At 43.0% G+C, this 12,301-nt stretch overlaps 1 protein-coding gene across 3 annotated transcripts in view; it reads left to right on the top strand.

Moving 5' to 3' along the window:
- LOC119393313 (protein vein) overlaps positions 1-12,301 on the top strand; it is a 135,089-nt gene that overhangs the window by 111,867 nt on the left and 10,921 nt on the right. Inside the window, exons 4-7 of one of the 3 annotated variants that reach the window (XM_049414904.1) lie at positions 3,806-3,887; positions 8,296-8,354; positions 9,786-9,988; positions 11,355-11,387. In XM_049414904.1, the coding sequence (XP_049270861.1) occupies positions 3,806-3,887; positions 8,296-8,354; positions 9,786-9,841 (197 nt within the window). In that variant the 3' untranslated portion in view covers positions 9,842-9,988; positions 11,355-11,387. Of the gene's footprint in view, positions 1-3,781; positions 3,888-8,295; positions 8,355-9,785; positions 9,989-11,348; positions 11,388-12,301 lie in introns of all 3 variants that reach the window. The other 2 variants (XM_037660292.1, XM_037660299.1) reach the window with 2 other exon arrangements.

The following is a 12,301-nucleotide window of genomic DNA, read 5'->3' as shown; positions in this document are numbered from 1 at the left end:
CTGCAGAAGCAAAATGGCTAAGAGACTGTCTGGCAACCCTGAAAACACGCTAAAAGGAAGGAAAGGCGGGAGAATTCCCGCACGAAGCGTAGTAGGCTTAGGTATTTCGCAGCGTAGGCTCAGGTATAGCCAATTACTTATCGGTTAAGAACGACTACGTTTCATTATAAAGGGACCAATGACGACAAGTTTTCTGAGAACGTTTTGCTGCGCCAAAATGGTCCAAATAAAGTTGTTTCCACCCATACGAGAATAAAGTACCTCAGATACGTGACGTCTCACAGCCGTATCGGAGCGGAGATTCAGCCTCCGTTTTATTCAATAACATCTACTTTTTTTAGCCATACGAATAAATATAGTAAAATTCTAAAATAGAGCGCAACATACAAGACGGCCATACAAGGACCCAAATGCAAACGATATTTGTTGGCTGCGTCTTCGTAGCCGTTTCGTATGTTTGGCGTCAATGTAACATTTTAATATTTACCGACTAGCCCAGACTTCTACGTTTTTGGAATAAATATAGATTTTTTAAAACAAATACCTTACGTATGAGTGTAAAGATATTTACTGTGGTTCGCTGTGTTCATTTAGGCTGACGGATTGGCTGCATTCGGGCTATAATCAGAACGTTTATGCGATTCACGTGTATTCGAACAGGGAAGGCCCGAGGTTTTAAAAAAACAAACAAAGAAAAAACATTGTATTAAGAAGAAAGCGGCGGCTCCCAGCTTGCTCATGGAACCAAACAGCAACTCCGATATGCTAAAGCTCTCAGTCAGTCGAATTTTGCTAAGTCGACCTTGCTTCAGTTTTTTTTTTTTTTTTTTTTGCGCTGTCGATGTACACAATCCAAATGTGTAGTTTGCACGCCCGCATTGCATGCGCACGCAGTGTCAAATCGAGAATTCGTGAGGTGTTTTCCGTTTTTCTTTCATTATTTTTTCTCTTTCATTTCTTTTCTTTTTTCCAACTTCTTAAAAACCTCGAGCGATTGAGGAATGCATTAAGAAACAAAGGTTGTCGTACGAAGAAAATAAATTTTTAAAAAACGAATGTAAAGCGATTAGTTTCATGCAATGGTTTCTCAAACGTTCATCTGATTTATTCGTAAGACCGTACACGGACATCTGTTTAATTTGGGACTAAGCGTGGAATGTCCGCTCAGCGCATTTCGAGACATTCGGCACTGAGATCGGTTGATGTGCATTTAGATGCATTCCAACTGTGCGAACTGTAAGTCGAACTGGCAGACTAATAGACCGCAATCTGGGTTTTATATGGGCCACAAGAAGGCAACGTGTAATGACTGCACTGTACGCGCTAATCTGATTAGTGGTCGCATAATCTTTGGCTGCCCATATTTGGGTGGTCACATGAAAATAAACTTTTCTAAACTTCCTTCGTTTTTGTAATGTTAAAAAAAATTAAAAAACACAGCGAAAATTACGGATAAAAGTTTCGTTACAATGCATTTCCACGTGCACGCAAAAAAAAAAAGAAAGGTAGAATAATAAAACAGAAAGGAAACCGCAGATGAAGACGGGAAGACCATAAGTTAAGTGCTACAGGAGATTATACACGTTCGCACAGGGTCCTTTTCTTATACTTCCTATTATTCATGTCCCAGCGTAACTGTTCGTACATTAAATCGACGTCCGAAAACGAGGGGGGGGGGAGGGGGCGGCACCTGTTAATAAAGCTTTTTTTTTTGCATTAGAATAAAGTGAACAGCGCGCGATCTTTACAGCCTCACAATTATGCTGTTGTGCACGACATCCATGCATGCGAACCGCTTCGAGAAACTTGCTTAAGTTGCTTCTGCGCCTGCGCCACAATTATTGCTCGTGCATTGACATCGCATGAGAGCGTCATGTGGCATGCCCTTGTAGCATCGCAACTGTGAGCACAATCAGTGCATGCATCGCCGCACGGCAGAGGCATTCCATTGCTCGGCATTGTTAGCCGATTATGCGTCCCGATACGTTCAACACTGCGCGCGTCGCAATAACACTGCACGTAGCAGCTACAGGGTTAAAAAAATATGTGTTTCAGACCTGAGGACATTTCGTATATGTATAAATCGTATAAATCGTTTCTTAAACGCCGTCCTCTTCACACTGCGCTTTAGTTAGTCACTAAACGCCTGTTCGCGCGTAACTGCCTTATCGTTTATGAATCAGCCGCAGTGGCACGTACGTGATTTTTATGCCATCGTTTGCGTACTCCATGGTTCTTATTGGCAAAAGTACTGATAAAAAAAACGACTAAATAAAAGTATGCGATGCAAATCGAGCATATTGTCCTCGGAAACCAAAAAGAAAAAAAAAAGAAAATGTGTGCGACGCAGCGCAGCTTGACACGCAGTCGGCTAACAGTGTGCAGGTGAAGGCAAGGACAAAGAAAGAAAAATTGTAGATAGGAAAAAAAAAAAGATAGTAAAAGGAAGAGGAGTAGGACGTGTTGCGTGCATTCGCTAGAATTCTTGGTGGACTGTGCCGCAGTTCTTGACGCCGTTGCAATGATTATTGGCATCCGAGGAAAAAATGGGCAGGCTTTGCTGTTCGTTCCGCGATGACCCAAGAAAAAAAATAAAATAAGGGGAATGTAGTTAGGCTTTAAAAAAAAGGAGGATAATGGAAGTCAGATTTCCCTTTCTGTTAAATTGACATTCGCCCCTCATTTCTGTTGAATATAAAACCCGACTGTCGAATATAATAAAAAATCACCTAGAACGTGCTCCCCATAAATATATTAGTTTGTTTCTGCAACGGTTAAGGCGTAACTGCAGAATCACCGTTGGTCACGGTAACTAGACTTTAATGTCCGTCTCACACACGTGTCGACGTCGATACATTCTCTCAAAACGTGGAAGCACTTGCGGCGCTGGACAGCGATTCCACGCGAATTCGTACGAATTACGTACAATTACCATTCCCAAGCGACGCAGCTGAGGTGAGTTTGCAGTCAAATCCGTTCGTCAAGCATCATCAGTACACGAGTCTGAGGATATCGTAACAGACAGACTTCGGTAAGCTAACTGATGCCAGGTTCAGTGTAAGCCAAGGTTAAAACGGAAAGCTATATAGAACGACCGCTCCAGCGACATAACTGCGCCGGCTCATTGAAAATGGAATCCTCCCTATCGGAATGTGGCGGCGCCACATTCCGATAGGGAGGATGCTACGTAAAAAAACACCCGAGTACAGAGGTTCTTCCAAACTATAGGTGCACTCTTATGATATAAAACACAATCTGTTAATCAGTCTCGAAAACTCCAGCACTCTAAGAAAAAACAAAGAGTCCTTTGACTCTGACGTGGCTCTTTAAGGAGAGTCATATACGTGGTAAATCAGGAATCACCGAAAAGAGTGACACATACTCTTTTTTTTTTCTTAGAGTGAGCGTGAGGTACTAAGTTCAGTATCCAGCCACGGCGACGTCATATTCCAATAGGAACGCCATTTAAAAACACCCGCGTTTCATTTAGTCCAGGTGTAGTACTTTTTAGTTAATCGAGCCTCGAAAGCCTGGTAGCTGCTACAGTGGCGTTCGCGGGCACACTCCACCAAGGCGAGCGCACGTTTGTATTTACGCATAGAAAAGGAAAGGGATTAGGTAAAGAGCGCATGTCCCGCGTGGCCTGTGCACGTGCGCCTGTTGCCGCCTCGAAGATGCTTGCCTGCACCGAGCAAGAAAGAGAGCCTGTCGGCGCAGCGCCAGTGCCCACTGACGTTGATTCAAAAACGCGCCCCTTTTGCTGTCGTTCGTGGCGTAATAGACTCTACACTATGGCCCTTGAAAGGACGGCCCTGCCCGCTGGCCTCCTACTGCCTCAACGGAGGGACTTGCATCTTCTACGAGGCCGTCAAGGAGCCCGTCTGCCAGTGAGTGTGTTTCTCAATGGTTGCCACAGAGCGCTGCTCTGGCGACCTAAATATGGCTCCTTTAGGCCTAAAGGAGCCATACACAGTAACTTTAAGCCTAAAGAACTGCCATAGCGTTGTATGCTGTGTCTATCTACCTTTGCGTGACGTGTGGGCATATGTACTTTGCCATAGTTCTGAGAGTGAGACTATAAGAACCACAGAGATTTTTGACGACATACATATAACCGCTGGCATGCTACTCTGTATAGCGATGGAGAATGGGATTAAAATATTCCAGAGGAGAGGGAAGAAAAGAATAAACAAAAGAAAAAATATCAACAAATATGAAATGCGCAAGTGAGCCTCATACTAATATTTACAACTGCATGGGATATGTCAGGTAAGTTTAGGCTTTTCTATACGTAATAGTGAATCCAATTAGGCCAATTTTTGACTGGTAGTTCAATGATAACTCTAAAACCCGACGCTGTTTTGAAGGGCTGGTATTGGACTTAATATGCTGCGTAACGTTAATGGGCCGTGGCAAATTATGTCCATTTGTCGCTCGTCGCGGTACGCGGGGAATTCAAATAATATACATGTGCTCCACTGTCTCTAAGGTGCCACACTTACCACAGTTAGTGGTACGCCCTATGCCGTACAAATAACTGTAATAATACATACTGCTTATACATTTGCCCTTGATTTTCGTTCTCGCTGTCACCGACCAACATCAATTAAAAGGTGCAATTAGATACGCCGATGGCACTAATAAAGTTCACGCGCGTTTTGCGCAAAACACCATTGCTCGAACTGCTGAATATTTGTTAGCATTGATTACCGATTTGGTGAGAATTAACCACTCTAACGGCCGATTGCCGCCGCGACTAAAGGAACTAGTCCCGCACGTGAGTCAGACGGCCGCCCGGCTCATGACATCAACCAAGAGGGCACGCCCATTGGGGCAGTTTCGCATTTGAGAAGGAAATGCGTAAGCATGAAAGACGCCGTGCTGGTGCCACCCGAAAACAACGTTCTATGGAAGAATACAACCTACAATAAATCTCCACGCTTACGCATCACTTAGGCAACTCCCAAAGAAGATCTTGCGTGGATTTTTTCTTTCTTTTTCGAGAGAACGCAAATAACGGGCGAACTGAGCGAACGAGCGCCTGCGCCCCTCGGGAGCGCAGTATCAGCGCTCTAAAAAGGGGTTTCAAGGAAGTAGCGCAAGTCATGGCTGTAGGTGTTCTTTGGTAGAACACCTTGATTTTCGTACATCTTAATCGTCACCCTGAGTCGGGTAGCATGCATTTGACATACAGCGTCACGGGCTGCTTGCTTGTAGCACCAATTTCACAGCCTTGGCGTTTTAAAAGGGTCATGAACCACCCCTCGGGCTTGGTGAGAAAACACATCCTGCAGACAGAAGACAGTGCTATTGTAGCGAAGCCTTGGAACTCTGCAGTGGGTCGTCCTCTCCAGCACCTTCCTCTTCGTCTCCTTTCGGAGAGAACGCAGCTCGTGCTGAGAGTCGGCCCCCGCCTTGATTGTCGCTGTCGTGCATCGCCGCTGAGTGTCCGCCAATATAAACGTCTTTACAAATTTGGTGGAGGGTGCTGTGCCCTTAAAACAACTTCGGTCATCCCGTGCCGTGCCATCTACCATGCCTCAAGACGCCGCCCAGCAAACTCCTCCTTCTGCACCGACGGCATGTCCCGGTGTGCACCGCATCCGCGACCCTCCTGCCTTCACCGGCGCGGATGGCGCCGACGTCTCAGCCAAATATTGCACAATTGCGTGGCGGGCAAGAAGAGTTTAGAAGCGGAGCACGAAGTTGCCATTTTCTCAGGCGCCCTCTTTCCATACAGAGGCGCGCGCTCACTCTCTTCGGAGCTGCCGGCACCTGCTGTTTGACGTCCAACAGCAGATAGCATGCTATTGGACAATCACCGACACAAATAAAAAGTGGTGTCTGCATGAAATGCTTCTTGCCATGGGGTGCCGCCACGTGCCGGCGCCGCGCTCCATAGTCTGCTAACACTACACAATGAGCCACACCCGCGCACATAAATCAAGACGAGAGAGAGCGATCGCGTTTCATCACGCGCGCTCAAGGTCATAACGCGCGCTGACGTATACTTCTTTCCATCGTGTCATCCCTCCCTGTGTAGCTTCCAGCGAGAGAGTAGACGTGAGAGAAGACGTGACGGCCGTAGCCGACGTGGCCGTGCCGTTGTCTCGTCACCTTATTAGAAGGCCATAGTCGAAGAAGAGCGGCAGCGGCTGCAGTGTCTAGACCCCAGGAGCGTGAGCACGTTCTTCCTGGCTCGCGCCTCGAGCTCCAGGCATAAGCTGCGCGAGAGGCGCGGCGCGGTGGCGGGAAACTGATGATGATGATGAAAGGCGATGATGATGGCGCTACAGCTCTTCGGAATGAGAGAAAGCAATTAAAGTGTGCGACAAATCCCTGTAACTCCGCTCGTTCCTGATGGATACGAGAATTTTATTTTTGCGGCAATCGACTCGTGAGGCAATAAACTCCGATACTGAGGTTCGATAATTACTTGGAAAAGTGGTTCATGACCCCTTTAAGGGGCCTCTTGCCAGGCTTGGACATTGCAGTCAAACGAGCGCAGCACATATATGGATCACTACAGCGGTCGGATCAGCAAATCACGAAACGCCTGCGTGGCGCCAAAACAGTCGAAGTTTCATAGAGAATTCCGCGTCTTTTCGCCTTTTTTTGGGCACACATTTCTGCAGTTTGATATCACCAATAGTTTAAAATATACATGCTCTATATAAGCAGGCAAACATAACAGAGATGCCACAATGCTGTCAGTTTTGATGAGCATAGCTTTCTCAATCAGTCTATAGGCTTGTAAATACAAACAAAGGAGTGTGGTTAAAAGCTGAAGTGGTGGTGCAGTTATATACGTTAGTGCCGAACAATATTTTATCATTTTTAATATAGCTGTGGTCTAACATTACCACTCCTTTTATGAAAATAATTGGAATTTTCTGTGGTTCAGTCAGGAACCATGCACTGGAATCATCATTGCACTGAAAGCTTTCCACTAAGATTCCAAAGTGAACATGGGGTCAACGGATGGAAACATAATGCGCTATGGAGGTTGTGTGCACAGGAATAAAGTGCCTCAAACAGGCTGGCCCGCATTTCTATAGGTGGACCTATATTTGTGAAAGGCACCCCATCATCCTTGGCGTGTTAGCTTTAAACGCATCAGTCTTTAACCATATCACATCAACCCTATTTAAATTGTTAGCTAAAAAATTAAATTATACAAAGACACTAATGTTCACTTGAATATGGTGTCTCAGTTCATGAATTGTCATGAAAGTACTAATCTTGAAAAATTCCGAAATAGGTTTTGTTAGCACAGTGCTATGAAAGATTCAGTGAGCTAAATTGTTAATAGTGAATTATATTGATCAAGGTGATTGTGCCTAAAAGGGAGGTTCACATTCTTGTACCAATACATGCATGAAGTGTTGAACTGTTTACACTATTTAGTAGATTTACAGCATCGTAAGTGCACTATGCATAAGAAATTTTGAATGAAAAGGTGTGCTTAATGCTTTTGCGAAATTTAGTAATTATGAGACATTACACTAATTGTACAGGGTGCATTACATAATAAGACTCGAAAGCACCTTCTAGATGCACGTTGCATGGTGCCCAGCCTTATTATACTATAGCTGTTTTAAGCAACTTAGGGCAATTACAGTACTGCAATTACAGTAATGTGCGATTGTGGTATTGTACCAGTGCTCTGGTTTTAAAGGCACTAAACTCTGCCGAGTGGAGCAGAGCAACCTTTGGGAAAGTTTTTCAGGCACTTTCAAGTGTTTTTGGTAAATTGCATCATTGGTGCTAGTTGGTGGCTTTTACTTTAAAAAGCTAATCTTTAGTGCTATCAGTGGAAATTTTGGGCAGTGCACACCAAGCTTCTTTTTTCCGCCAGCTTTCTGTATTCCGACTGCTGCATATAACTGACGCAGATGTGGAAATCACTTTCACACGTTGCTTTTCAACACAAGAAAATTGTTACCAGTGCCAAGTGGATTTAGAATTTGTCATGGAGCTCCATAGGAACCAGCTGTAATCATGTGTTGCACGTATGGGCACACAATCTTGCCCAATGAATGACTCAGGGTGGATACAATGTCGAAATTTCTGTTTAAAATATGTGCACTTACTCTTTGTTGCAGTGGTGAAGATGTGCTTATGTTGTTTTATCATTTGGTAGACACTCCTACAGTGAATACAAATAACTATGCATCTCGGGAAGAAGAGCAAAAAGTTTAGCATCCAGACGAGTAACTTCTTGTATTGCTGATGCACCTTATTTAACAGCATGGTTTAGCCTTTATTGAAGCCCTGCTTGCTCTTTACTTTCAGATGTGCAGAAGGATTTATCGGGCAGCGTTGTGAAAACAAGGACACTGCGTCACTGAAAAGTGAGTTCACGCCTTTCTTTACTGTCGTTCATTATGACCCATTGATGTTTGTGATGTGTCCCATAGCAGAGCACACAATAACAGATTTGACTGCAACAATGCAAGCACAGGAACTTCGTTTCCTGCTTGAAAAAAAATATATTTTTAGGCTGCATTCTTTTCCATATGGCCATTTTTAAAGGCTCTTATCACTTATACACACAATCTTTCATTCAGTAAGCATTCTGTTGGGATCTGTAAAGGTAAAAAAGAATGATAACATCTGTCAATGCTTTCTTTTTCATTCTAACAACCTCAATTTGCCTGTTAAACCACTAAGATACCGAAGGTGAGTGAGGCACGTGGTAGAGAGAAAAGCAGCAGAATGTAGCATTCATGCAGGTGACCTAAATCCTAGATCAGTGCTTTGCTATTTTCTGATTTAATGGCTATGTTGCCTTATTAGCAGTGCTCTGCTCTGACATTTGTATATGCTATAGTATATATGCATGCCATAGCGATCTTATTTTCTTCCTCACGCATGCTCACGCCAAAATTTGAGTTGTTCACATGCTCCTCTGTATCTCAACCTCTGACACATAAACAATGCTACATATCTATGACTGCAATAAAGCAATAAGATTATTCAACAGTTATGAGGCCTCTGATCACATATGCTGCCAAACTGCTCTTGGAGCAGCATTTTTCAAAAGGGCAATGGAAAAAAAAAAAAGCTTAGGTGCACTTGCAAAAAGGGCATCCTGTTTATCTCTTCTCTCTAATGTGCCCTAACGTTTACTGTACAAAGACATAAGCAAGGGTCATCACATTATTTTCTTGCAGCATTTTAGTCACTGAACATGTACCTAGGTTGTTTTCTCTTATCTAATTATTGCAATGATGATAAATGAAATATATACTACTACTGTTACTGGCTGTGTGGTGCTGAAAACACAAAATGTAATGTGAACAACAGGAAATATACAGCTGAAGTTTCATGTAATGAAAACATGCGTTACAAAAGATTGGATAAAAGGGAGGTGTTTACATTCGAGGTGATATTCTTACAATTGTGATTGATCGTACACACTATACAACTATGTATGCCATGTGATATACTGTTTACGAAAACTTATTTTTCCCGTATCTTTGGATTGTTTTGGGCGCTTTGGAGCATGCCCTCTGGCAGCGTCCAACAGGTGACGGAGCACCCTTACTCCGTACTACTTTCATCAGTCTGCGATTACTTAAAGACGATATATCTCAGACAGCTACATAGCCTGTTCCCGAAGACGCTTTCCCTTCCTTGCCTGCTTTGTGCTTGCATTGTAGACATACGTTGATGTCTTTTTGTGTTTGTTTTGTGTAGCAGTATGTAGTGCTTGCTTTTGTAGCCAAATGTGATCCATTTCATTTCTGCGTGCCTCACTGTGCTTCCCTTTTCCCCAGCAGCGCCTCCTGAATTTGATACGACGATCCAAATGATGCAGTCCTACTGGGTCCGATAGGCGTCGCCTGCTCTAGGAAACTATTTATACATATATATATATATAAATATATATATGAGACGGTGTATGTACATAGACTATTTAAAACAAGCAACAAAAGATTCGCTGGAGAAGAAGAGCCAACGAAAAATCAAAACGCTTCAAAATGTAGGTCGCTTTCTTTATGTTTTGTCTGCGCTTTTGTTGAGTGTCTTGCTTTGCAAACATCACTTGTTTTCTCGTTCTGTTCCTTATACACACTAAGTTACTTTATTGTGCATGCAGCATAAACTGGGTACAGGGATAAAGTTGTAGGCATCATTCTGCAGGAGCACGCAATTACAAGGCATACTTTTGCGCGTTTTTTTTTTACTTTGTCCATCCTGAGACATCAGAGCTGATAAAAAGTATGCTGAAATCTAACCTGGCACTGATGTGATGCACGGCATGTGCATACACAGCAAAACCTGGCAATGAAAGGTGCTAAGTTAAAGCATACCCCCGCTGGTTATCACTATCACAGTAGGGCAGCACACACTTAGAAGGCTGACAATCTTATGACAACAGTGCCAGTCATAGACAGCATGCAATTAACTGGAACGTCAGCACTAAATAAATGTTCCATATACATGTTCAAGCAGCACTTTTACATCATTTTCTGTAACTATAAATTTTCATATACGACAGGAATTGCATGCGTGATCTTGTGCGTTCTTGTAAGCATTCGTCCGCACAGTCAACAGCTGTGTGGGTTGCAATGTCATATCATGTTCAAAACTTAGTTCCTTGGATGACAAGGGTTCTAGTACATGCCAGTGTCTAAAACTGTCCTGGCTCAAGATTGAGTGCATTTGAGTGAGCATGGTACTATAATTTGAACTTCGCTAACTAATCAGTCAGTGATCACTTGTGCGCACTGGCATTAGAGTGAAACAGAATGTATTTAACGCTGCAGCTATGTCATTGACACATATCTCTTTACACCAGTCTTTACTTTTATCTTGTCGAGTATTCTTTACATCATGCTGCTTAGTATCCTATGTACTACTCATGCTGTCCAATAAAGAAAGGATCTAGTAAGCAATGTAGTACACATAAAATGGATACACAACCTCCATTATCAATATGACATTGTGCCCCAAGGTTTCTGTCTTCTACAAGCCACTTTCTATATCTCGAAAATTTAGTGAGTGACGTGCTTCACATAACATCATTGTTAAACAAGAAACAATACACGTTACTTTGAATGCAAATTCCTACACATCCCTGCTGTTTTATTACTTCTCTAATACAGCCCATTTTCGCAGTATTTTGTTTTTGTATACCATGACAATAGGAAGTTTACATGGCATTTCTGTTTCACTTACTTAATATTGGCTAATGAAAGCAAGGAACATTATTACAAGCTGTACAGTACCAAGTCGTTTGTCAGCACAATATATGTGTATGTGACGTGCCATGGCAACTGTGATTGCTTACGCTAATTGTGCTTCTTTGTTTGTATCTTGCCCCTGTTTGCTTCGGAAAGGAACAGATGTGGAAGCAATGATTGAACCATGAGCATCGTGTAAGTTATACTTGTCATGCACATTAAGCATGCTTGTGCTTATTGCATGTTACACTCACTTGAACATTGTGCGAATAGAGGGCTTAAACTTGTGTGAGACCTAAGCACGGAGCAATATGAAGCCAGCAGGCCTGAGTATTTTATGGACTGAAGGAAAGCGAAATGTTGTTGCATTAAATGATGCTGCTGAATGCAGACATGCATTCTATTGCTGTCTTAGAAAATAGGCTGAATCCATCAAAGCTGTGTACTACAAAATTTAGGAACATTATAACATTCCTTCCTGTCCTTTCCAATAGCTTGACTAAAAGTTCTAGGAAGCTACAAGACTCATTGTGACAGGCCGAGCTAGAATAGCAAAAATACTCGCAACAGAACAGGCAAGCGCACACACACACACACACACACACACACACACACACACACACACACACACACACACACACACACACACACACACACACACACACACACACACACACACACACACACACACACACACACACACACACACACACACACACACACACACACACACACACACACACACACACACACACACACACACACACACACATGAGGAGAATGGACATTTTGATAACTGAAACAAAAATTCTAGAGGTAACAGAAGAAATAAAAATGGAATGATGTTTGCATTCTGTCCTGTTACTTTTCTGGCCCAAATTTGAAGCAATTAACTGTTCATCAGAATTTTTGCGATTACATGCTGACGAACCCAAACATATGGCCTCATTTGCCAATGAGTATGAATTTGGCAACTCTATGCTCAACTCAACTATATGCTCCATGCCTGAATATTACATAGTGTTTTATATAGTGGGATTCTTGATGAAGGCTTATGTCTTACTAAAAAAATGGAACGTTCGCATTCTTTTGGCACCCTGCCGAAAGAA

Source organism: Rhipicephalus sanguineus, chromosome 1 (assembly GCF_013339695.2).
Source record: "Rhipicephalus sanguineus isolate Rsan-2018 chromosome 1, BIME_Rsan_1.4, whole genome shotgun sequence".
In the NCBI taxonomy this organism is placed as follows: Eukaryota; Metazoa; Arthropoda; class Arachnida; order Ixodida; family Ixodidae; genus Rhipicephalus; species Rhipicephalus sanguineus.
The sequence above is the reverse complement of the archived record's forward strand: the minus strand, read 5'-3'. Positions and strand labels throughout refer to the sequence as shown.